Below are 27,478 nucleotides of genomic sequence, written 5' to 3' on the forward strand. Positions count from 1 at the left end.
GAGAACTCCAAAGTCCATATGCACCTTTGAGTTTTGAATTTTCTCCCTATTTAGAAGATAGTTTACACCTTTATTCTTTCTATCAAAGTGCAAGGTCATGTACTTCAGTACACAATATTCCATCTGCCACTTCTTTGTCCATTCTCCCAGTCTGTACAAGTCCTTCTGCAGACACCCTGCTTCCTCCATTCTACGAGTCCCTCCACCTATCTTCATATTGTCTGCAAACTTGGCCACAAAGCCATCAATTCAGTCATCCAAATCATTAACTTATAATGTGAAAAGAAGCGATCCCAGCACCGAACCCTGCGAAATACAAGTCACTGGTGGCCAACCAGAAGAGGCCCCCTTTATTTCCATTTCTTGCCTCCTACAGTCAGCCAATCTTCTATCCACACTAGTATCTTTCCTGTAATACTTAATCTTGTTAAAGCCTCGTGCAGTACCAGATCAAAGGCTTTCTGAAAATCCAAGTAAACTTTCACTGACTCTCCTTGTCTATGCTGCCTGTTATTTCCCCAAAGAATTTCAACGCATTTGTCAGGTAAAATTTCCCCTTAAGAAAACAATGTTGACTTTGGCCTACTTTATCATGTGTCTCGAAGTACCCTGAAACCTCATCCTTGATAATGGACTCCAATGTCTTCCCCACCGCTGAAGTCAGGCTAACTGACTACTGTATAATTTTCTTTCTTCTAGCTTCTTAAAGAGTGGAATGATTTGTAGTTTTCCAGTCCTCTGGAACCATTCTTGAAAGATTATTGCTAATACTTCCACACTAACCTCTCTTAGAACCCTGGGGTGTAGACCATCTGGTCCAGGTGGCTTATATACTTTCAGACCTTTTAGATTTCCAACTACCTTCTTATTAATAGCAACTACATTCACTTCTGCCTACTGACAATCTTGAATTTCTGGCATACTACGAGTATCTTCTAAAGTGAAGACAAGCAAAATATTTACTAAGTTTGTCCACTATTTCTTTGTCTTCCATTACTACCTCCCCAGTGTCATTTTCTAGCAGTCCTATATTCACTCCCGCCTCTCTTTTACTCTTTATCTATCTGAAAATAAAAGGCTTTTGGTATCCTGTTTTATATTATTGGCTAGCTTACCTTCACATTCCATCTTTTCTCTCCTTATGGCTTTTTTAGTTGCTTTCTGTGGTTTATAAAAAAAAATTCCCAATCTTCTAACTTCCTACTAATTTTTGCTATATTATATACCCGCTCTTTTGCTTTTGTGCTGCCTTTGACTTCCCTTGTCAGCTATGATTGCACACTACTTCATCTTTGGGTGCATTGATCCTGTGCCTTCAAATTTATTCCCAGAAATCCCAGCCATTGCTCCTCTGCTATCATCCCTACTAGAATCTGCTTCGAATCAACTTTGGCCAGCTCCTTTCTCATGCCTCTGGAATTCCCTTTACTCCACTGTAATAGTGATGTACCACCCTCTCAAACTGCAGGGTGAATTTTATCATATTGTGATCACTGCCTCCTAAGGGTTTCTGTACTTTAAGCTCCCTAATCAAATATGTTTCATTACAACACACCCAATCCAGAATTACCTTTCCCCCAGTGGGCTCAACCATAAGCTGCTCTGAAAGTCATCCCATAAACATTCTACAAATTCCCTCTCTTGGGATCCAGCAGCAACCTGATTTTCTAATCTATCTGCATAGTGAAATTTCCCCATGACTATAGTAACATTGAACTTTTTACTTGTCTGTTTTATTTCCCATTATAATTGGTACTCCACATCCTGACTACTGTTCAGAGGCATGTATATAGTTCCCATCATGTACTTTTTATCCTTGTAGTTTCTTAATTCTACCGACAAGGATTCTACATCTTATGATTCTATGTCACATTTCTAAGGATTTGATTTTATTTTTTTACCAACAGAACCATCCCATCTCCTCTGCCTACCTGCCTGTCCTTTTGATACAATGTGTATCCTTGGATGGTAGCTCCCACCTATTGTCTTCTTTCAGCCACGACTCAGTGATGCCCACGTCATATCTGCCAATCTGTGCTGCGAGAACATCTACCTTATTCCATATACTGTGTGCATGAAAATATAACATCTTCAGTCTTGTATTTATCACCCCTTTCGATTTTTGCCCTCATGTTACGCTACAACTTTGCAATTTTGCCGTATCATCTCCCTGTCCGTCCGCACAGTCTCACTACACAATGCATCTACTTTTAAGCCAGGTGTCCCATCCTCAGTCTTTTCACTCTGGTTCCCATCCCCCTGCCAGATTAGTTGAATCCCTCCCCAACAGACTCTTAAAGGTTCCTTTATTTTAAGCTCCCGAATCAAATCTGGTTCATTACACAACATGGATAGTTTGTCTCAGTCCGTTTGCAGTTGTACAGATCTTGAGCAGACAGATGGTTCCATCTAGTTTATAGCATTCCCTTACTTTGCTATTGAAATACGAGCTTACATTTTGTGTTCAAATCTTCTGAATGGGACTTCATGCATGCCAATAATCAACCAATTGACACAATAAAATATATATTTCTATCCATCTCTCTATATTAGGTAAATAAGCGATAAATTATTCTGCTAATACTGAAAGTTTGGAATTCTAAATAGAACTTTTTCCTCTTTTTGGTCAGAACTTTTGTAGGATAAAAAAATTGCTTATAGCAATTCAAATCATAGCAAATGACACTGGAGATATTGTAATGAGAGACGCAGAGTTGGCAGAGGAACTGAATGCATATTTTGCATCAGTCTTCACCGTGGAAGACATCTGCAGTATACCGTACATTCAAGAGTGTCAGGGAAGTGAAGAATGTGCAGTGAAAATTATGACTGAGAAGGTGCTCAGGAAGCTTAATGGTCTGAGGGTGGATAAATCTCCTGGACCTGATGGAATGCACCTTCGGGTTCTGAAGGAAGTAGCTGGAGAGATGGTGGAGACTCTAACAATGATCTTTCAAGAATTGATAGATTCTGGCATTGTACCGGATGACTGGAAAATTGCCAATGTTACTCCGCTGTTTAAGAAGGGTGGGAGGCAGTAGAAATGAACCTATAGACCTGTTAGCCTGACATCAGTGGTTGGAAGTTGTTGGAATTGATTGTTAGGGATGAGATTATGGAGTCGCTGGAGGCACATGACAAGATAGGTCAAAGTTTCCTGAAAGGAAAATCCTGCCTGACTAACCTACTGCAATTTTTTGAGGAAATTACAAGCTGGTAGACAAAGGAGATGCAGTAGATGTGTACTTGGATTTTCAGAAGGCCTTTGACATGGTGCCGCACATGAGGCTGCTGCTTAGCAAGGTAAAATCCCATGGAATTACAGGGGAGTTACTAGCATGGGTGGAGCATTGGCTGATCGGCAGAAAACACGGAGTGGGAATAAAAGGATCCTATTCTGGCTGGCTGCTGGTTACCAGTATTCCACAGGGGTCGGTATTGGGACTTCTGCTTTTTACAATGTATCTCAACGATTTGGACTATGGGATTAATGGACTTGTGGCTAAATTTGCAGATGATACAAAGGTAGGTAGAGGAGCGGGTAGTGTTGAGGAAACAGAGAGCCTGCACAGAGCCTTAGAAAGTTTAGGGGAATGGGCAAAGAAGTGGCAAATGAAATACAATGTTGAAAAGTGTATGGTTATGCACTTTGGTGGAAGAATTAAACAGGCAGACTATTATTTAGGTAAGGAGATAATTCAAAATGCAGAGATGCAAAGGGACTTGGAAGTCCTTGTGCAGGATACCCTAAAGGTTCACCTCCAGGTTGAGTTGGTGGTGAAGAAGGCAAATTCAATGTTGGCATTCATTTCTAGAGGTGTAGAATATAAGAGCAGGGATGTGATGTTGAGGCTCTATAAGGCACTCGTGAGACCACACAGAGTATTGTGTGCAGTTTTGGGCTCCTTATTTTAGAAAGGCTATACTGACATTGGAGACGTTTCAGAGAAGATACACGAGAATGATTCCAGGAATGAAAGGGTTACTGTATGAGGAATGTCTGGCAGCTCTTGGGCTGTATTCCCTGGAGTTCAGTAGTATGAGGGAGGATCTCATAGAAATATTACCAATGTTAAAACGCATGAACATATTAGATATGGCAAAGTTATTTCCCATGGTAGGGGAGTCCAGGACAAGAAGGCACAACTTCAGGATTGAAGGATGTCCATTTAGAACAGAGATGCAGAGAAATTACGTTAGTCAGAGGTGGTAAATCTGTGGAATTTGTTGCCATGAGCAGCTGCGGAGGCCAAGTCATTGGGTGCATTTAAGGCAGAGATAGATAGGCTCTTGATTAGCCAGGGCATCAGAAGGTATGGGGAGAAGGCAGGGGAGTGGGGATGACTGGAAGAATTGGATTGAATGGCGGAGCAGACTGGATGGGCCAAATGGCCTATTTCAGCTCCTATATCTTCTGTTCTTATGGTCAAATGCTATTTGCAGCAATCTTGCTAAGAGTTCCACCTTCCCAAGTCTGAATATTTTGATTTAATTATGTAGTTTATTTGACATTTTGTTTTTTTTTCGTATCGTAAGGAATCTTTGACAGAGACTGAAGAGAATAGAACTGGTGACACCTAAACATTGTACATTAATGAAGTGGAGCTGTCTGATCCTGAAGGAATGCATGGTTTTAAGGATTTTCTGAAGTAGTAGTTTACTTGCAAACAAAAGGTTTAAAAACATGATGCATTTCATGATTGAATACAGTATTAAAGTTGGAAACTGAAGAGAAAATTTTAAAGAAGATATTTAACTTTTTTATTTTTGTAAATTGTGTGGATGAAAATTAAAATTAAACTTAAAATTCAACCTGTGTTTCTTTCTCATGGATTCATACAATCTGGTAACAGGCTCTCACCCATTGAGTGTGCACCAGCTATTAGGCAGCCAGTTACACTGATCCCATTTTACCCTCTCAACTCTTCAATTAGTTGTCCAAAATTATCCAATAAATCAAGACACTACAGTCAAATTACAATGGCTAATTAGCCCTAAGGCTGCCTGACCTGTTAAGTAATTTTATCATTCTCCTTTTATTGTAGGTTGATTGATCTGGGTTCCATTTTGCCAGAAATGTTTACACAATTCATTAGTCCAATGGAAATGGAATTTGAACTGTCCATGTTGAGAGACTATGAATGATCTTAAAAAAAAAAGTTAGTGTGATCATGTAAATTTTAGTTAATCACATCCACTTCTAAAACTACTATTGAATGAAAATTGTTTAATTTTTGAATCTTGGATTCAAAAATCCAAAACTGTGGATTAAAGTTAAACGGTTAATTTTTTGTAGTTTTTTTCCGATTTGAGCACGGCTTCCAAGGCATCTGTGATTTTTATGGCAACACTATACATGGTGTGAAGCTTTACCTTGAAAAGTACTGCTCCTCTCAATCATGCTGAGATATTTCTTTTCTCATTCTGCCAGCTATCTTTTTCTGGCATTTTTGCACTCATTAAAATGAATTTAACCAACTGCTGTTGCCAATCTCTGATGAAATAGGTGTAGATGAAACCATGTATGCTGCTACAACAATAAACTATATACTAGTCTCACTCCCAGATATTTTTGCTCCAAATCAGCAACTTCCTACTTCCACCACCTGGTATCCCAATCTACCTGAACATAAGTTTTACATTGTTGACCTATGTCTATAAAGCACAGGTTTACAAATAAAAAAATAAATTCTAAACTAATCAATTGAATTACTACACAACCCATATTAATAAAAGTGTAATTGCCAAATTTAAGCAATTGTGACTTAACCTAAACAAGGGATACAATAGCATCTTTTAAGAGCCTCTAATATAGGTACGTGGAGCTTAGAAAAATAGAGGCCTATGCGCTAGGGAAATTCTAGGGAGCTTCTAGAGTAGGTTACATCGTTGGTACAACATTGTGAGCCGAAGGGCCTGTAATGTGCTGTAAATTTCTATGTTGTATGTTCTGAACTAACCACATAAAAAGAGACCAGTTCACTATTGCATTGCTGGTTTGTGCCTTTGCTGTACACGAATTGGCTGACTCAGTTTATGTTACAAGATTTATCATCATCATGATGTGCCATGTCATATGATGAGGGTGATAATGGTCTTCCATCTGTCTTTAATCTGAGAAGCCCTAAAAAGCTCTTCAAAACTATTGCCTGTTTCAAAAATGATTGAAAAATACCTAAAATAGCCTGATGTCATGAAAAGTGCTCCAGAAATATGTGTTTCTTTCTTCAAAAACCCATTCTGCTGAATAAGTTTTTCAACAAATATTTTAAATGCTTTCAAGGGTGCAGTCAAATGGTGTAACTTGTAGAGCAGATGCCTTGCGGCATCAGACCGAGGTTCACTCCTGACCTTTGGTGTTTTGTTTGTGGAGTTTGCACATTTTCCCTGTGACCAGGTGAATTTCTTTCAGGTGCTGCAGTTTCCTCTTGCATTCAAGGGCATACAGGCTGGTAACCTAATTGGTCACTGTAAATTGCTCAATGCACAAGCGAGTGGTAGAATCTGGGATGAGTGGATAGTTTTGTAGTGAGAATAAATTGTGATTAATATAAGGTTTGTAAAACTGGATGGTTGATCATCAGCATGAACTTCGGAGGCCAAAGGACTTGCTTCTGCCTCATTTTCCTTTGACTCACTATCACTCCAAGATATATTAGGACATAACAAAGATAGATTTGAAGGCAATGGAACAAAATTCAAAGAGAATTTTAGAGCAAAGGCCCACAGTGATCTTTTATCAGAAGTGGAACCATTAACCCTTGTTTCTCTCACCACAGAAGGTGCCTGACTTTGATTTTCTACTTTTATTTCAGATTTCCAGCAGCAGCAAGATAAAGAACTCTAGATGTATCAAAGTGAGGGTCAGTGGAGCAGATGAATTGAAAGGGATAATATAAAATAGAAGTATGTTATGAGAGCAAAACATTTAAGACAGAAGATCAGCAAACTTTGAAGTCATTTAGTCCTCCAACTGTGGAGGCATACTTGTGTTGACTGAGCTAGCTCTTAAGTCTGTGATTTCTGGACTGCAGTCAGTATATCCTATAGATTGTGATGCAGAAGTATAGAATGTATTATAGTAAGAGGTGGAACACTTGAACGCTCTTGCCACTGAGTTCAGGGACATTTCCTGACTTTCTGAGCTGACAGGTACTCCCATCTGGCCCCCTGGCATTAGTTTAGCTGAGTCATTGTTTCCTTTTGTTATGTGTATTTCTGTTTTAATTTTCAAATAACTTTCTTCTAACAATTTGGCTCAATTTTAAGTATTTTTAAATGTTTCTGATGAATTTGGAAAGTAATTCCAGAGTAGGACTTACACTATGAATGGTAGAGCACTAGGGAGTGTTATGGAACAGAGAGGACTAGGAGCACAAGTGCATAGTTCATTGAAAGCGGTGTCATAGGTGGACAGGATGGTGTGAAGGGCATTTAGCATGCTGGCATTGAGTATTGGAGTTGGAGCATTATGTTATATTTGTATAAGTGCTTGGTGAGGCCACACACTGAAGTATGTGCACAGGATTAGTCACCCTGTATTCAGAACAAACATGATTAAACAGGAAAAAAAATTACAATAATTTTGCCAGGACCAGAGGGCTCGGGTTATGGAGAGGATGGCCGGTTATTCCTTGGAATGTAAGAGAATAAAAATGACCTTATAGAAGTGTTCAAGATAATGAGAAGTGTAGTTAAGGTAGTTGGTAAAAGTCTTTCGACTAGGCTAGCGGAGTATAAAACTCGGGGTATTGATTTATGGTGAGGGAGAAAGCCTTAAAAGGAGACAGAGGGGCAGCCTTTTCATGTAGGGAGTGGCGTATATATGGAATAATCTGACAGAGAAAGTGGTCGAGGCAGGTACAATAATATCATTTAAGAAGTACTTCGATAGGTACATGAGGGCAGGGGCTTGCAGGGCTGTAGGAAATTGGGACGAGCTGGGTGCATGACATGTTGGCATGAACCTGTTGGTTCATGAACTATGACTCTAATTCTCTAGAGTGAGATATTTAAAAATAATTGAATTGAGTCTGAGATGATAAGATTTACCAATGATTGTCTAGATGGTGTTGGATGTGCAGGCCACAGGATACATCATCTAGAGGCTCAGTTGCTGCTTATACAAGGTCTTTTTCTGGGGCTGATCAAGGACTCAAGATATCCAGGGTGCTAACAGAGTGGCTGGGCTGAGTGAAGGATGATAGTGATGAGTGCACATGGTGAGTCAGGTTGTGTAAGATTGAACCTATTTTGTCTTTATTCCCTAAATAAGTTTACATACATTCAACAATGTAATTTCTTTAAAGTAAGTTTAAAATGCAATTCCGATTGAAAACCTTTGGCCAGAGCTTCTGAGAAAGTTGAGTACATTATGCTGACAGTATTTCCCTTAAACTCCATGATACTGTATACCTGCTGTGTTTTGCATGTTTCTTTGGTTCTGCTTCCCAAAGCAAATAATCACTGGTTTCCAGATCAGCTGTTTTCAAACCTTTCTAATGACCTTTAGACAACCCAGGCAATTGAAGGGCATTACCCCGTCCATCTGGGCTTCAATTGTTTGCTATCTGAAAGAATGCATTTGTATAATTACATTATTTTGCAATTGAAATAACATACCAACAAATGAAACACTGTATTCTTGCCGATGTTCACAGTATGCTGCCATTGAGTCAGGACATTAATTTCTTGCTCCCATTCATAAACACACATGAAATGGAGCAGGAATAGGCCATATTGCCTTCAAGCCTTCTCCATCATTAAATAAGGTTATGCTTGATCTGTGTGATAAATCCATATTCCTTTCTGATTTGCACTTTCTCCCATTCCCATAGTGATGGGTTGTGAGTTCAGTTTGAAAAGCTGGGATGTAAATCTTGTTCAAAAAGAAATTACTTCAGAAAAACGTATTTTGGAAGAAGAGAGAGTTGTGGTGTTGCTGTTTTTTTTTAGTACTACCGTTATACTACCGTAGTATTTTGAGTCTTGATCTGAAAAAGAGATCTGAATTGTTATCTGAGAGATCATGTCTTCTCTCTCAGTCTCTTGGGATATAGTTCTGAGGAGACTGATGTATCTAATGTTTTGAAATCAGCCCTCCGGATTAAGCTGGCTGGATATCTTGAGCTAGCTAGCCATGCAGAAGCTTTACCATGATGTCCTGAATATAATGCAAGGAAACAATTTACAGCAACACCTAAGTACTCTGGGATGCTTTTGTGGAGGATATACTTATCTGCTTCAGTATTTGGTGCGTTACAGTCAGATGACCATACTGATGGAGAATGCTAGTGCTTTAGTAATTGACAGCTGTTGGTATGTTTTTATCTACTGCAGGTAATAATGGGTATTGAGGTCCATCATGTTTATTTCAATTTTGACATTATCTGGTGGTCAGATTGGCAATGTCATACAATACTACAGCTGAGAAAAAGGCCCTTCGGCCCATCTAGTCCACACCAAACTATTATTCTGCCCAGTCCCATCAATCTGCACCTGGACCACAGCCCTCCATGCCCCTCCCATTTATGTACTTATTCAAGCTTCTCTTAAGTGTTGAAATCAAACCTGCATTTACACTTCCACTGGCAGTTCGTTCCACGCTGTCACCACCCTCTTGAGTGAAGAAGTTCCTTCTCATGTTCCCCTTAAGCATTTCACCTTTCACCCTTAACCCATGACCTCTGGTTCTAATCTCTCCTAACCTCAGTGCAAAAAGCCTGATAGCATTTACCCTATCTATACCTCTCACAATTTTGTATACCTCTATTAAATCTCTCCTCATTCTCATACACTCCAGAAAATAAAGTCCTAACCTATTCAACCTTTCCCTATTACTCAGGGCCTCAAGACTTGACAACATTCTTGTAAATTTTCTATGTACTCTTTCCTATAAGCGGCCAGACCGGCATAATTGGTCTCACCATTATCTTACGCATCTTCAACATAACATCCCAACTCCTGTATTCAGTGCTTTGATTTAAGAAGGCCAATGTGTTAAAAACTCTCTTTATGATCCGATCTACCTGTGATGTCATTTTCAAATCATTATTGATCTATATATGGAGTTTGTTAGGTGTGTTCAAGAAGTAGCAAGTAAATGCTGCTTGATAGGACTATTGATACCTTCTTTTACTGATGATTGAGTAGGGCAGTGACTAGCCTGATTGGATTTGTCCTGCATTTTGGTGGTGTGATGTGCCTGCACAATTATCTACTTTGTAAGGTGGATCCTTGTAACAACTTTGACAGTGAACAGTGATTGTGGAACCTGAGCCTTCTGTTTCTGTGATGTATCAAAGCTTGAGGTCTTGATTATATTTGATGGTCAGCTCCATTTTCAGATCCTGAGATACGATACAGTCTCTGCTCACTTATAGAAAGACTTCAACAGCTGCAGTCTTGGGCTGATTAATAAAAACTAACATTCATATCAGGAAATGACAGTCTCCAAAAAGATTGGATCCTGCTACTTCAACATGGCATTTAATAAGAATAGTAACACCAATCCCCCACTATCAACATATTGGGCATGTTCGCATTGTCCAGAAATAAAGCTCATTTCTTAAATACTGCAAGAGTAGGACGGGCTGGGTCTACAAGATGAAGTAACTCATTTCCTTGCAACACACATCAAAGTTGCTGGTGAACGCAGCAGGCCAGGCAGCATCTATAGGAAGAGGCGCAGTCGACGTTTCAGGCCGAGACCCTTCGTCAGGACTAACGTTAGTCAAAAGTTAGTCCTGACGAAGGGTCTCGGCCTGAAACGTTGACTGCGCCTCTTCCTATAGATGCTGCCTGGCCTGCTGCGTTCACCAGCAACTTTGATGTGTGTTGCTTGAATTTCCAGCATCTGCAGAATTCCTGTTGTTAACTCATTTCCTTGTTCTGTAAAGCTTTCCCATTATTTTTGAAGTAGAGAGGTTCAAGAATTTACTAAAATATGCTTCACCAGCTCCATTTCTGGAGAGTGTTAATATGGAGTGTAACCAATGACAATGAAACAAAATCCAACATCCGCCAGCGTAAAGCAGCCTGCTTGATTGGTAGGTTATCCACCACTGTAAACAGTTATTATCATCAATATTGTTATGTTCTACCTAGTAAATGTGCCTAATACATCTGCAATAAAACATGAAAACTTCCAAGGGGGGTTAAATACTTGCTATGGGCACTGCACATGGTTCTCTACAGTAGGCAGGATGTGGAGTACAAATTACAATGGGAGTTAGAAAAGGCATGTAAAACGAGCACTAGTACAATTGTCATGGGAGATTTCAATATGCAGGTAGATTGGAAAAATCAGTTGATGCTGGATCCCAAGAAAGGAAATTTGTAGAATGCCTGTGAGATTGCTTTTTAGAGCAGTTTGTGGTCGAGCCCACTAGGGAAAAGGCAATTCTGGACTGGGTGTTGTGTAATGAACCAGATTTGATTAGCAAGCTTAAGGTAAGGGAAATCTTGGGGGACAGTGGTCATAATATAGAATTTCGCCATGAAGCTTGAGAGGGTGAAACTATAATCAAATCTATTGATATTACAGTTAAGGGAAACCATAGAAACATTACAGCACAGAAATAGGCCTTTTGGCCCTTCTTGGCTGTGCCAAACCATTTTTCTGCCTAGTCCCACTGACCTGCACCTGGACCATATCCCTCCATACACGTCTCATCCATGTACCTGTCCCAAGTTTTTCTTAAATGTTAAAAGTGAGCCCACATTTACCACTTTATCTGAAAGCTCATTCCACACTCCCACCACTCTCTGTGTGAAGAAGCCCCCACTAATGTTCCGTTTAAACTTTTCCCCCTTCACCCTTAACCCATGTCCTCTGGTTTTTTTCTCCCCTAGCCTCAGTGGAAAAAGCCTGCTTGCATTCACTCTATCTATACCCATCATAATTTTGTATACCTCTATCAAATCTCCCCTCATTCTTCTATGCTCCAGGGAATAAAGTCCTAACCAATTCAACCTTTCTCTGTAACTCAGTTTCTCAAGTCCCGGCATCATGGTTGTAAACTTTCTCTGCACTCTTTCAACCTTATTAATATCCTTCCTGTAATTAGGTGCCCAAAACTGCACACAATACTCCAAATTCCAACTCCTATACTCAATAATTTGATTTATAAAGGCCAATGTACCAGAAGCTCTCTTTCCAACCCCATCTACCTGTGATGCCACTTTTAGGGAATTTTGTATCTGTATTCCCAGATCCCTCTGTTCTACTGCACTCCTCAGTGCCTACCATTTACCTTGTATTATCTACCTTGGCTTGTCCTTCCAAAGTGCAATACCTCACACTTGTCTGTATTAAACTCCATCTGCCATTTTTCAGCCCATTTTTCCAGCTGGTCTAAGTCCTTCTGCAAGCTTTGAAATCCTTCCTCACTGTCCACTACTCCTCCAATTTTTGTATCATCAGCAAATTTGCTGATCCAATTTACCACATTGTCATCCAGATCATTGATATAGATCAGCGGTCCCCAACCACCGGGCCGCAAAGCATGTGCTACTGGGCCGCGAGGAAACGATATGAGTCAGCTGCACCTTTCCTCATTCCCTGTCACGCACTGTTGAACTTGAACATAGGGTTGCCAACTGTCCCATATTTGCCGGGACATCCTGTTTATTGGGCTAAATTGGTTTGTCCCATATTTCCCCCCGCTAAGGTAGAGCGTTCCTATGAAACCTTTTGTGCCGAAATGGCATGAAGCGAAGAAGCAATTACCATTAATTTATATGGGAAAAATTTTTGAGCGTTCCCAGACCCAAAAAATAACCTAACAAATCATACCAAATAACACATAAAACCAAAAATAAATAACACTCACTTATAGTAAAAGCAAGAATGATATGATAAATACACAGCCTATATAAAGTAGAAATAATGTTTGTACAATATAGTCGGAAAGATGAAGGCAAAACCGATTTGTGGGAAAAAAAAATAGGCACGTATGCACATGCGCACGTCACACATGCGCATACAGTTGCCCGCGCAATGCCTCATGGTCATGGTAGTCTTTCCTGGGGTAAAGTGTCCCGGGATTTGACTGCTACTTTTGTCCTTTATTTGAGAGTGAGAAAGTTGGCAACCCTAACTGTAAAAGACATGTTGAGGTGAGTTTAACCCTACTTGAACAGTCCCACCCCCCCCCGGTCAGCTGGTCCGCAAGAATATTGTCAATGTTAAACCAGTCTGCGGTGCAAAACAAGGGTTGGGGACACCTGATATAGATGACAAATAACAATGGACCCAGCACTGATCCCTGTGGCACACCACTAGTCACAATCCTCCACTACCACTCTCTGGCTTCTCCCATTGAGCCAATGTCTAATCCAATTTACTACCTTACCATGTATACCTGGTGACTGAATCTTCCTAACTAACCTCCCATGCGGGACCTTGTCAAAGGCCTTACTGAAGTCCATATAGACAACACCCACTGCCTTCCCTACATCCACTTTCCTGGTAACCTCCTCGAAAAGCTCTAATAGATTGGTTAAATATGACCTACCACTCTCAAAGCCATGTTGACTCTCCCTAATAAATCCCTGTCTATCCAGATACTTGTAGATCCTAAACAACAGGAATTCTGCAGATGCTGGAAATTCAAGCAACACACATCAAAGTTGCTGGTGAATGCAGCAGGCCAGACAGCATCTCTAGGAAGAGGTACAGTCAACGTTTCAGGCTGAGACCCTTCGTCAGGACTAACTGAAGGAAGAGTTAGTAAGAGATTTGAAAGTGGGAAGGGGAATGGGAGATCCAAAATGATAGGAGAAGACAGGAGGGGGAGGGATGGAGCCAAGAGCTGGACAGGTGATTGGCAAAGGGGATATGAGACAGGAGGTCCGGAGAGAAAGACAAGGTGGGGGGTGGGAACCAGAGGATGGGCAAGGGGTATAGTCAGAGGGACAGAGGGAGAAAAAGGAGAGTGAGAGAAAGAATGTGTGTATATAAATAAATAACGGATGGGGTACGAGGGGGAGTTGGGGCATTAGCGGAAGTTAGAAAAGTCTTTTCATTCCAGGACGAGGGAGATGTCCTCCTTTTTTAAAGAAAGGAGCTTCCCTTCCTCCACTATCAACTCTGCTCTCAAACTCATCTCCCCCATTTCACGCACATCTGCTCTCACTCCATCCTCCCGCCACCCCACTAGGAATAGGGTTCCCCTGGTCCTCACCTACCACCCCACCAGCCTCTGGGTCCAACATATTATTCTCCGTAACTTCCGCCACCTCCAACGGGATCCCACCACTAAGCACATCTTTCCCTCCCCACCTCTCTCTGCTTTCCGCAGGGATCGCTCCCTACGCGACTCCCTTGTCCATACGTCCCCCCCCCCATCCCTCCCCACTGATCTCCCTCTTGGCACTTATCCTTGTAAGCGGAACAAGTGCTACACATGCCCTTACACTTCCTCCCTTACCACCATTCAGGGCCCCAGACAGTCCTTCCAGGCGAGGCGACACTTCACCTGTGAGTCGGCTGGGGTGATATACTGCGTCCGGTGCTCCCGATGTGGCCTTTTATATATTGGCAAGACCCGACGCAGCCTAGGAGACCGCTTTGCTGAACACCTACGCTCTGTCCACCAGAGAAAGCAGGATCTCCCAGTGGCCACACATTTTAATTCCACATCCCATTCCCATTCTGACATGTCTATCCACGGCCTCCTCCACTGTAAAGATGAAGCCACACTCAGGTTGGTGGAACAACACCTTATATTCCGTCTGGGTAGCCTCCAACCTGATGGCATGAACATCGACTTCTCTAACTTCCGCTAATGCCCCACCTCCCCCTCGTACCCCATCCGTTATTTATTTATATACACACATTCTTTCTCTCACTCTCCTTTTTCTCCCTCTGCCCCTCTGACTATACCCCATGCCCATCCTCTGGTTTCCCACCCCGCCTTGTCTTTCTCCCCGGACCTCCTGTCCCATGATCCTCTCATATCCCCTTTGCCAATCACCTGTCCAGCTCTTGGCTCCATCCCTCCCCCTCCTGTCTTCTCCTATCATTTTGGAACTCCCCCTCCCCCTCCCACTTTCAAATCTCTTACTAACTCTTCCTTCAGTTAGTCCTGACGAAGGGTCTCGGCCTGAAACATCGACTGTACCTCTTCCTAGAGATGCTGCCTGGCTTGCTGCATTCACCAGCAACTTTGACTTGTAGATCCTATCTCTTAGTACTCCTTCCAATAATTTACCAACTACCGATGTCAAACTTACTGGCCTATAATTTCCCGGATTACTTTTTGAGCCTTTTTTAAACCAGGGAACAACATGAGCTATCCTCCAATCTTCTGGCACTTCACCCGTGGATGCCAACATTTTAAGTATATTTGCCAGGGCTGCTGCAATTTCAACACTAGTCTCCTTCAAGGTCCAAGGGAATACCCTGTCAGGTCCTGGGGATGTATCTACTCTGATTTGCCTCAAGATAGCAAGCCCCTCCTCCTCCTCAATTTGTATAGGTTCCATGACCTCACTACTTGTTTGCCTTATTTCTATTGACTCCATGCCAGTTTCCTTAGTAAATACAGATGCAAAACACCTATTTAAGATCTCCCCCAATTCTTTTGGTTCCATACATAGCCGACCACTCTGATCTTCAAGAGGACCAATTTTATCCCTTACTATCCTTTTGCTCTTAATATACCTGTAGAAGCTGTTTGGATTATCCTTCACTTGACTGCCAAAGCAACCTCATGTCTTCTTTTAGCCCTCCTGATTTCTTTCTTAAGTATTTTTTTTGCACTTTTTATATTCCTCAAACACCTTATTTGCTCCCTGTTTCCTATACATGTTATACATCTCTCTCTTCTTCTTTATCAGAGTTCCAATATCCCTCGAGAACCAAGGTTCCTTATTCTTACTCACTTTGCCTTTAATCCTGACAGGAACATACAAACTCTGAACTCTCAAAATTTCTCCTTTGAAGGCCTCCCACTTACCAATGACATCCTTGCCAGAGAACAACCTGTCGCAATCCACGCTTTTTAGATCCTTTCTTATTTCTTCAAATTTGGCCTTTTTCCAATTTAGAACCTCAACCTGAGGACCAGATCTATCTTTATCCATGATCAAGTTGAAACTAATGGTGTTATGATCACTGGAACCAAAGTGTTCCCCTACACACACTTCTGTCACCTGTCCTAACTCGTTTCCTAATAGGAGTGTCTCTAGGAAGAGGTACAGTCAACGTTTCGGGCTGAGACCCTTCGTTAGGACTAACTGAAAGAAGAGCTAGTAAGAGATTTGAAAATGGAAGGGGGATGGGGAGATCCGAGGGGGAGAGTTGGAGCCAAGAGCTGGACAGCTGGTTGGCAAAAGGGATATGAGAGGATCATGGGACAGGAGGCCTAGGGAGAAAGAAAACGGAGAGGGAGGAAGCCCAGAGGATGGGCAGGGGGTATAGTCAGAGGGAGAAAAAGGAGAGAGAGAAAAAGAATGTGTGTATATAAATAAATAAAATAAATAAATATCTCCCATCCACTACTGCCAACCTTATAGTTCCCACACCCCGCACTTCCCGTTTCTACCTCCTATGCAAGATCCACAAACCTGCCTGTCCAGGTAGACCCATTGTCTCAGCTTGCTCCTGCCCCACCGAACTCATTTCTGCATACCTCAACACTGTTTTAGACCCCCTTGTTTAATCCCTTCCTACCTATGTTCGTGACACTTCTCACACTCTGAAACTTTTCGATGATTTTAAGTTCCCTGGCCCCCACCGCTTTATTTTCACCATGGATGTCCAGTCCCTATATACTTCTATCCCCCATCAGGAAGGACTCAAAGCTCTCCACTTCTTTTAGGATTCCAAACTTAACCAGTTCCTCTCTACCACCACTCTGCTCTGTCTAGCGGAATTAGTCCGTACTCTTAATAATTTCTCCTTTGGGCTGCTCCCACTTCCTCCAAACTAAAGGTGTAGCCATGGGCACCTGTATGGGTCCAGCTATGCCTGCCTTTTTGTTGGCTTTGTGGAACAATCTATGTTCCAAACCTATTCTGGCATCTGTCCCCCACTTTTCCTTCGCTACGTCGACTGCATTGGCGCTGCTTCCTGCACGCATGCTGAGCTCGTTGACTTCATTAACTTTGCCTCCAACTTTCACCCTGCCCTCAAGTTTACTTAGTCCATTTCCGACACCTCCCTCCCTTTTCTAGATCTTTCTGTCTCTATCTCTGGAGACAGCTTATCTACTAATGTCTACTATAAGCCTACTGACTCTCACAGCTATCTGGACTATTCCTCTTCTCACCCTGTCTCTTGCAAAAATGCCATCCCCTTCTCGCAATTTCTCCATCTCCGCCGCATCTGCTCTCAGGATGAGGCTTTTTATTCCAGGACGAGGGAGATGTCCTCCTTTTTAAAAGAAAGGGGCTTCCCTTCCTCCACCATCAGCTCTGTTCTCAAACGCATCTCCCCCATTTCACGCACATCTGCTCTCACTCCATCCTCCCACCACCCCACTAGGAATAGGGTTCCCCTGGTCCTCACCTACCACCCACCAGCCTCCGGGTCCAACATATTATTCTCCGTAACTTCCGCCACCTCCAACGGGATCCCATCACCAAGCACATCTTTCTCTCCACCCCCACCCAGCTTTCCGCAGGGATCACTCCCTATGTGACTCGCTTGTCCATTCATCCCTCCCCACTGATCTCCCTCCTGGCACTTATCCTTGTAAGCGAAACAAGTGCTACACATGCCCTTACACTTCCTCCCTTACCACCATTCAGGGCCCCAGACAGTCCTTCCAGGTGAGGCGGCACTTCACCTGTGAGTCGGCTGGGGTGATATACTGCGTCCGGTGCTCCCAATGCGGCCTTCTATATATTGGCGAGACCCGACGCAGACTGGGAGATCGTTTGGCTGAACCCCTACGCTCTGTCCGCCAGGGAAAGCAGGATCTCCCAGGGGCCACACATTTTAATTCCATGTCCCATTCCCATTCTGCTATGCCTATCCACGGCCTCCTCTACTGTAAAGATGAAATCACACTCAGGTTGAAGGAACAACACCTTATATTCCGTCTGAGTAGTCTCCAACCTGATGGCATGAACATGGACTTCTCAAACCTCCGCTAATGCCCCACCTCCCCCTCGTACCCCATCTGTTATTTATTTATTTATATACACACACATTCTTTTTCTCTCTCTCTCCCTTTTCTCCCTCTGTCCCTCTCACTATACTCCTTGCCCATCCTCTGAGCTTCACCCCTCCCCCTTTTCTTTCTCCCTAGGCCTCCCGTCCCATGATCCTCTCATATCCCTTTTGCCAATCAACTGTCCAGCTCTTGGCTCCATCCCTCCCCCTCCTGTCTTCTCCTATCATTTTGGATCTCCCCTTCCCCCTCCCACTTTCAAATCTCTTATGAGCTCTTCTTTCAGTTGGTCCTGACGAAGGGTCTCGGCCGGAAACGTCGACTGTACCTCTTCCTAGAGATGCTGCCTGGCCTGCTGCGTTCACCAGCAACTTTTATGTGTGTTGCTTGAAATTCCAGCATCTGCAGATTTCCTTGTGTTTGCGTTCCTAATAGGAGATCTAATATTGCATGCTGTCTAGTTGGTACCTCTATATATTGATTTAGAAAACTTTCCTGAACACATTTTACAAACTCTAATCTATATAGACCTTTAGCAGCATGGGAGTACTAATCAATATGTAGAAAATTAAAATCCTCTACTATCACAATTTTATGTTTCCTGCAGTTGTCTATATCTCTCTACAGATTTGCTTCTCCAATTCTCGCTGACTATTGGGTGGTCTATAATACAACCCCATTAATGTGGTCATACCTTTCCTGTTTCTCAGCTCCACCCATATGGCCTCGGTAGACATGCCCTCTAATCTGTCCTGCCTGAGCACTGCTGTAACATTTTCCCTGACTAGCAATGTTACCCCTCCGCCCCCCCCCCCCACTCTTCATCCCTCTGCCTCTATCACATCAGAAACATCGGAACCCTGGAACATTAAACTGCCAGTCCTGCCCCTCCTGTAGCCAAGTTTCACTAATGGCTATAATGTTGTAATTCCATGTGTCAATCCACGCCCTCAGCTCGTCAGCCTTCCTCACAATACTCCTCGCATTGAAATAGACACACTTCAGAAGATTATTACCACCACACACAGCCCTTCTGTTTGTGACTTTGCATTAACTTTTAACATCATTTATTTTCACCCCCGCTCCACTATCTGCTCTGGCACTCTAGTTCCCATCCCCCTGCAAGTCTAGTTTAAACCCTCCCCAGTAGCCCTAACAAACCCCCCTGCAAGGATATTGGTCCCCTTGTTCAGGTGTAACCCGTCTCTTTTGTACAGGTCCCACCTGCCCCAGAAGAGGTCCCAATGATCCTGAAATCTGAAACTGAAACCCTGCCCCCTACACCAGTTCCTCAGCCACGTGTTCATCCGCCAGAGCATCCTGTTCTTACCCTCACTGGCACGTGGCACAGGTAGCAATCCTGAGATTACCGCCCTCAAGGTCCTGCTTTTTAACTTCCTACCAAGCTCTCTATACTCACTCTTCAGGACCTCCTCACTCTTTCTTCCTACGTCATTGGTACCGATGTGTACCATGACATCTGGCTGACCACCCTCCCACTTCAGAATGCTGGCACGCAATCAGAGACATCCCTGACCTTGGACCCTGGGAGGCAACAAACCATCCAGGAGACTCTGTCACGACCACAGAACCTCCTTTCTGTACCTCTAACTATCGAGTCCCCTATCACTACCACTCTGCTGTTCTTCCACCCTCCCTTCTGCACTGCAGAACCAGACTCAATGCCAGAGATCCGGCTGCTGCAGCTTGTCCCAGGTAGGTCATCCCCCCCCCCCCCAAACAGTATCAAATCGGTATGCTCATTGAGGGGAATGGCCACAGGGGAACCCTGCTCTGCCTGTCTTTTACTCTTCCCTCGCCTGACGGTAACCCAATTACCTGTATGCTGCTCCCTTGGCGTAACGACCTCCCTGTAGCTACTATCTATAATCTCCTCATTCTCCCGAATGATCCAGATGTCATCCAGCTCCTGCTCCAGTTCCCTAACACGGTTTGTTGGGAGCTGCAGCTGGATGCACTTCTTGCAGGAATCATTGTCAGGGACACCGGCGGTCTCCCTGACTTCCCACATCCTGCAAGAGGAGCATTCCAACATCCTGCCTGGCATTCTCTCTACTCTGAACAAACAGAACAAAACAACAACTTACCGGAACCTACCCTCGCCTCTGCCTATGTACACCGAAGCCTGTTGAGCCAAAGCTGTCCCACTCTGACTCAGTCCACTCCAACGATGGCCGTTACGACAACGGCCTCTTCGCTAGATGAAACTTCTTTTATAGTGCACTAGCTGACCGGCTGTCTTCAGCTCCTCTGCTCCCAAATGGTTGGCCATTTAAAAATCTGAAAAAGCCCGCAAATCCTCTCCTTCTCAGCTCTGACATAGAAGACAAGAACTAGGTGCATGAGAGAGGAGCAGGCTAAAATAGATTGGAAAGAGCCTCTATCTGGATGACAACAGAGTAGCAATGGTTGCAGTTTCTGGGAATGATTAGGAAGGTGCAGGATCAGTTCATCCTGAAAAAAGGAGCATTTTAAAGGGAGGATGAGGCAGCCATAACTGACTAGGGAAGTCTAAAAGCAAAAGAGAGGGCATACAATATAGCAAAAATTAGTGGGAAAGTAGGGAATTGGGAAGGTTTTAAAACACAAGCAGAAGATAACTAAAGAAGCAATAAGGAGAGAAAAGATGAAATATGGTAAACTAGCCAATAATATAAGAGGATAGCATGTTTTTTTCATGTATATAAAGAGTAAAAGGGAGGCAAGACTGCTGGAAAATGGTGCTGGAGAGATAGTAATAGGGGTTAAAGAAATGGCAGATGAACTTAATAAGTATTTTGCATCAGTCTGCACTTTAGAAGACAAGCAGTATGCCAGAAATTCGAGAGTGTCCAGGAGCAAAAGTGAACATAGTTGTTATTCCTGAGGAGAAAGTGCTTGGGATGCTGAAAGGTCTAAAGGTAGATAAGTCACCTCGACCAGGTAGACTGCGCCCCAGGGTCCTGAAAGAGGTAGCTGAAGAGCTGATGGTGATCTTAGTAGTGATCTTTCAAGAATCACTAGTTTATGGAATACTTCAAGGAATGGAAAATCACCAATATCACTGCACTATTTAAGAAGGGAATGCAGCAAAATATAGGAAAATATAGGCCAGTTAACCTGACTTCAGTGGTTAGCAAGATTTTCAGTTCCATTATTAAGGATGAGTTTTTGATGTACTTGGAAGCACGTGATAAAATAGGCTGAAGTCATCAAGATTTCCTTCAGGGGAAAATCTTACCTGACAAATCTGTTAGAATCCTTTGAGAAAATAACAGGCACAGGAGAGCCAGATTTTCAGAAGACCTTTGATAAAGTACTGCACGTGAGACTGCTAAACAAGGCAAGACCATAAACCATGATACATAAGGGCAGATTTCGGCCCATCAATTTTGCTCGGCTATTCTATCGTGGCTGATTTATTATCTCTTCCAACTTCATCGTCCTGCTTTCTTCCCGTAAGTTGTAATGCCCTTACTAATCAAGAACCTATCAACCTCCACTTTAAGTATATCCACTGACTTGGCCTCCACAGTCGTCTGTGGCAATGAATTCCACAGATTCACCACCTAAAGTAACTTTTCCTCATCTTTGTTCTAAAGAAACATCCTTTATTCGAAGGCTGTGTCCTTTAGTCCTGGACTCCCCCACTACAAGAAACATCCTCTCTACATCCACTCTAATTAGGCCTTTCAATATTTGATAGGTTTCATTGAGATTCTCTCCCCCCCCCCCCCGAATCATTCCCCTGAATTCCAGTGAGCACAGGCCCCAAGCCATCAGAGCTGCTCAGATGTTAACCCATTCATTTCTGGGATCATTTTTGGGAACCTCTGGACCCTCTCAAATGCCTTTCTTAGATAACAGGCTCAAATCTGCTCACAGTACTCCCAATGTGGTGTAACTAATGCCTTATAAATCATCAGCATGACATCCTTGCTTTTATATTCTAGTCCTCTTGAAATGAATGCTAACATTGCATTTGCGTTCCTTACCACCAACTCAATCTGAAAGTTAACCTATAGGAATCCTGTATGAACACTGTCAAGTCCCTCTGCACCACAGATTTCTAAATTTGCTCCCTATTTAGAAAATAGTCTATGCCTTTCTTTCTCTCTGCCAAAGTATATGATTTCTCCCTTAAGTATTCCCTTGCATTTCTTATAATTTAGTGCCTCATTTGGTCCTTAACCTGATATGAGCCGCCTTCTTCACCAGGGCCATCCATTGAAGGTAAGTTTGCCAATTGCCTTCTTCGCCTCGACTTTCTGTTTCAGGTTTCTTACACTTACTGTGCAAGTCCTGCCCTGTTTTAGCTTTCCAAAATCCATCATTTTCCATTTGTCTGAGTTAAATTTCATCTGCCATTTGTTTGTCCACTTTCCCACTCCTAGTTGATCTAGATTCCATTGGTTCCAAAGTGAAGGAGATTGAGGGATAATTTGATAAAGTTGCATAAAATTGTAACTGGCATAGATGGGATAGTTAGTCAGAGTCTTTTTTTTCGTAAAACAAGGGGGCTTAGATTTAAGGTTAGTTTTAAAGGGGATCTGAAGAATAAAATTTTTATTCAGTCAGTGGTAGATGTCTGGACTGTGCTACCGAAGATGGTGTTAGAATCATATACAACGACTACATTTAAGAGAGGTTTAGACAAGAGCTTGAATAGGTGGTGGATAGAAGAGTATTGAATTTGTGCAGACAAATGGGATTCATGTAGATGGGCTAAAACGTTGACATGGACCTGGTGGACCAAAGGATCAGTTTTTGTGCTGTGTGGCTCTAAACTTGTCATTGCTTCCTTGACAGTATCTTTCTGACATGAGACTACCACTTTGCAGCAGCAGTGGGTGCATGGGAAGAGCATCTTCCATAAATTGTTATTCCATATTACAGCTTCTTAGTCTTTGCTGAGTGTCAATCATGGAACTCCCACACTTTCTTCACCTGGCCTGCAGCAATTTCAAGGATGTGACTCACTGCACATACTCAGTAGCAACTACGAACTACTGGCCTTTTCAGTGACTGTACAAGAAAGAATATCTACGTTACTTGATTTACATTGTCTGATAATTATACTATTTTAAGTACTGTCTTTACCTCAGTTAAGCTGTTATTATCCACTGTGCTTCTCAGAATTGTACAGTAACAAGAGATGTAAAAATACAGAAAGAAGCTATTTTACTTTGTTGACTCTACTGGCCTTTTGCAAGAACAGTGCAAATCCAAGTCCACTGTCCTGTATTTTCCCCAAAACAGTGTACTGCTTTTACATCAAATATTTATCTCAATGGGTGCTATTTGTTATACTATTACACATTTTTTTAATTTTGTTGCAGATGCATTAAATGGTGATAGTTTTAAGAAGCCCTTACTCCCCTTGGCTCCATTGCAGAAGAAAGAGAAGACTGTTCACTCAAGACACTCATCATCCAGCACAGAAACAAGTGAAGGTGTCAAATTCACTGAGGTGCCTGTAGAGAATGAGGCGGCAGCTGCAGACAGCTTTGTGGTGCAGAAGCAAGTTGCTCAGTCTAAGTCCGAAGAAAATTCTATAGAAGATCAGCCACTCATCGAAAATCTTCATCCCAAATCTGCATTGCCATTGATTAAGTCCAGGTCTGTTCCCAGCTTACCTTCCGACAAATACAAATCTTGTCCACCACTTCCATACGTGGAACCACCGTGGGGAGGATTAGCAGAAGCTCCCTACAGCTTTGAGGTCCTCAAGAATGGCAGCATAGTTTCAGATATCGGCCTGAATTTGAAGAGCTTTTATGTTGTTGGAAGGCTTCCTGTCTGTGACATCTCTCTCGAGCATCCTTCCATTTCCCGCTACCATGCCGTCGTGCAGCACAGGCGAGTGGCTGATGAGGAAAGCAGCACAGGGTTTTATATTTATGACTTGGGAAGCACACATGGGACAATGGTTAACAAGGAAAAAGTGAAGCCTAAAAGCTACCACCGGCTTAAAGTTGGCCACATTATTAAATTTGGAGGGAGCACGAGACTTCTGATTTTACAGGCAAGTATGGAATAGTCATAGTCATACTTTATTGATCCCGAGGGAAATTGGTTTTTGTTGCAGTTGCACCAATCAAGAATAGAGTATAAATATAGCAATATAAAACCATAAATAATTAAATAGTAATATGTAAATTATGCCAGGAAATAAGTCCAGGACCAGCCTATTGGCTCAGGGTGTCTGACCCTCCAAGGGAGGAGTTGTAAAGTTTAATGACCCACATGGAAAAAAATCAATGCACAAAAATTAGCAGACCTTCAAGGAAAATTAAAACAACTTCAAGTTGTAGATAGCAACAAAAGTAATTCAAATCGAAAACAGGAAATTAGGAAATTGCAAAGTGAAATTGATGATATTTATACGTTGGAAACTCAAAGAAATTTTCTTTACCTGAGACAAAAGAATTATGAAGTAGGAGGTAAATCAGATAGACTATTAGCATATAAATTACGAAAACAACAAGCAGACAATACAATTCATAAAATAAAGAATCCAAAGACAAAGCTTGTGGAGAGTACAATAGGGAAAATTCAAGAGAGTTTTGAAACATATTATCGAGAGCTGTACTCTCAGCCCCGGGCCCCCAATGAGCCCTATATAGACAGTGTATTGAATTTTTTAGATCTACCTAAACTTACAGATTTACAAAATGAAAGCTTATTAGAACCAGTAACTGTCAAAGAACTGAACGTGGCCATCTCTAGGTTAAAGGCTGGAAAGTCCCCGGGTTCTGATGGGTTTACCTCAGAGTGGTACAAGTCCCTGAAGACACAGTTAGCCCCATTACTACTTAACACCTTTAATTGGATCTTGCAGAGAGGAGAAACTCCACCTTCCTGGAGAGAAGCGATTATTTCAGTTATTCCTAAAGAGGGTAAAGATAAACTAGAATGTGGCAATTATCGGCCAATTAGTGTTCTTAATTTAGATTACAAACTATTTACATCTATATTAGCGCGCAGATTGGAAAAGCTTTTACCTGGCCTAATCCATTTAGACCAGACTGGATTTATTCAACAAAGACAAACACAGGACAACATAAGGAGAACTCTGCACATATTAGAACAGGTTAATAAGAACGAGACAGAGACAATGCTAGTAGGATTGGACGCTGAGAAAGCTTTTGATTCGGTTAGTTGGGCATTCCTATACAGAGTGTTAGGAAGATTCGGCTTTCAAGAAAGGTTTATTAAAGTAATTCAGACTCTATATGACAGCCCTACAGCCCGAATTAAGATAAATGGGGACCTCTCTGACTCCTTCATTTTAGAGAGAGGCACTAGACAGGGATGCCCAATTTCTCCTCTCCTTTTTGCGCTATATATTGAACCACTTGCCCAACTAATAAGACAGAGCGAAATCGTAAAAGGTATCAAGGTGGCAGGGATTGAACAGAAAGTGGCATTATTCGCAGATGATGTTTTGGTCTATCTGAGTGAACCAGAAAAATCATTTATAGGATTGTTTACACTGTTGGATGACTTTGGGAAAATATCAGGTTATAAAATAAATGTAAAGAAAACGCAGGTTATGTCCCTAAATTATACACCATCCAAAAAATTGCAGGATACATACGATCTTAAGTGGGAAGCTAAATCATTAAAATATTTAGGAATAACCCTGCCGAAGGATCTTTCAACACTGTCACAGGTAAATTATGGGCCATTAATCTCAGAGATAAAAGCAGATATGCATAGATGGAATCTTATCCCCTTTTTAAGTTTAAATTCAAGGATAAATACTATAAAAATGAATATTCTTCCTTGGTTATTATATCTTTTCCATACTTTACCAGTGGAGGTGGATGATAATCAATTCAGGGAATGGGACAAATGGATTTCCCGCTTCATTTGGCAAGGAAGGAAACCTAGAATTCGATATAACACCTTACAGTTAGGGAAGGAAGGAGGAGTTATGGTTCTTCCTTGCCTGAGAAATTATTTTTATGCCTCACAGATAACCCGTCTGTTATATTGGTGTAATAGGGAATATAAGGCTAGATGGAAGGAAATAGAATTTGGATTAGTTGACAGTTTTCCTCTTCAGGCCTCAATAGCTGACAAAGGATTGATGGCCCAGTTGGAAAAATTTAATAATGCTTGGATAAATCTTACATTAAAAGTATGGCAGAAGGTGGTTAATTCATGTGGAATTAATAACATGTTAAAACTCTTTAGATGGTGTGCATATGATACCGAATTCCTTCCCAACAGAGGAGATAAAAGATTTGAGCTATGGATAAAGAAAGGTCTTACAACCTACCTCTCATTTATAGATAAAAGAGTATTACAAAGTTTCCAAATCCTGCAGGACCAACATGGCCTAGAACATAATGACTTTTTTAGGTACCTTCAAATACGAAACTATGTTAACCAGAGTTGTAGATATACAGACCTATCAACAGTAGAATTAGAATTTTTCAAGATTCTGAATTCGGCTTGCAGTTCAATACCTAGTAAATCAGTTTCTCGCCTATATAATGCACTCTCCCATGCTAAAAATGTAAATACACTGTATATTAAAGAGAAGTGGGAGAAAGAAGCGGGGTTGGTACTTTCAGAGGAGGCTTGGGGGAAAATCTGCAGCTTTCAATGGTCCTCGACTAATTCTTTGACTTGGAGAGAACATTGTTGGAAAAACATTATAAGATACTTCAAGACCCCATATCAGGAAAAATATAAAGATACAAATGTGATGTGTTGGAGAAGGTGCGGCTCCAAGGAGGCAAATCATTTTCATATTTTCTGGGATTGCCCTAAATTAAGTCTATTTTGGGAAGGTATTCATAGAATATTAGTTAAGGTACTTAGGTCCCAGATACCTCTGAACTTTGAGACACTCTATTTGGGGCATGTATTGTTCCTTGAACAGAAGGAAGATATAAAGTTGCTGCAGGCCCTCTTAGTGGCAAGTAAGAAATCAATCACTAGAAAATGGCTAAATCCAATACCACCTACATTAGAAGATTGGTACGAAATTATCTTGGAAATATTTAAAATGGAAAAGTTGACTTACTCCCTGAGAACTCAAAAAGAAACATTTTATCAAATCTGGAATAAATGGATTGAATATATAACCCCAATGCGAGCAGACTTTAGATGACTCTCCTAATGATTTATATTGCTCTTCTCATCAACACAGTAATATTGCTAACGTAAGCACCCCTAGTCTAAATGTTTGTTTTTTTTTTGAAAATAGAGAATTAATACAAGTAAAGGGAAAGATTTGGGAAAGGGATAAAAAAAATGAAAAAATTAAGTAAATAAATACATAGGGAATGGATAATTATGTCTGCGGGTAGGAACAAGCACAAATAAATTGGGATATAAAC

At 41.8% G+C, this 27,478-nt stretch overlaps 1 protein-coding gene across 1 annotated transcript in view; it reads left to right on the top strand.

Moving 5' to 3' along the window:
* The window catches only part of slc4a1ap (solute carrier family 4 member 1 adaptor protein), a 187,590-nt gene that overhangs the window by 44,274 nt on the left and 115,838 nt on the right, over positions 1 to 27,478 (top strand). The window contains exon 3 of the mRNA XM_063040658.1: positions 23,462 to 24,147. Coding sequence (XP_062896728.1) covers positions 23,462 to 24,147 — 686 coding nt within the window. The remainder of the gene's footprint in view (positions 1 to 23,461; positions 24,148 to 27,478) is intronic.

This window comes from Mobula hypostoma, chromosome 2 (assembly GCF_963921235.1).
Source record: "Mobula hypostoma chromosome 2, sMobHyp1.1, whole genome shotgun sequence".
Classification (NCBI taxonomy): Eukaryota; Metazoa; Chordata; class Chondrichthyes; order Myliobatiformes; family Myliobatidae; genus Mobula; species Mobula hypostoma.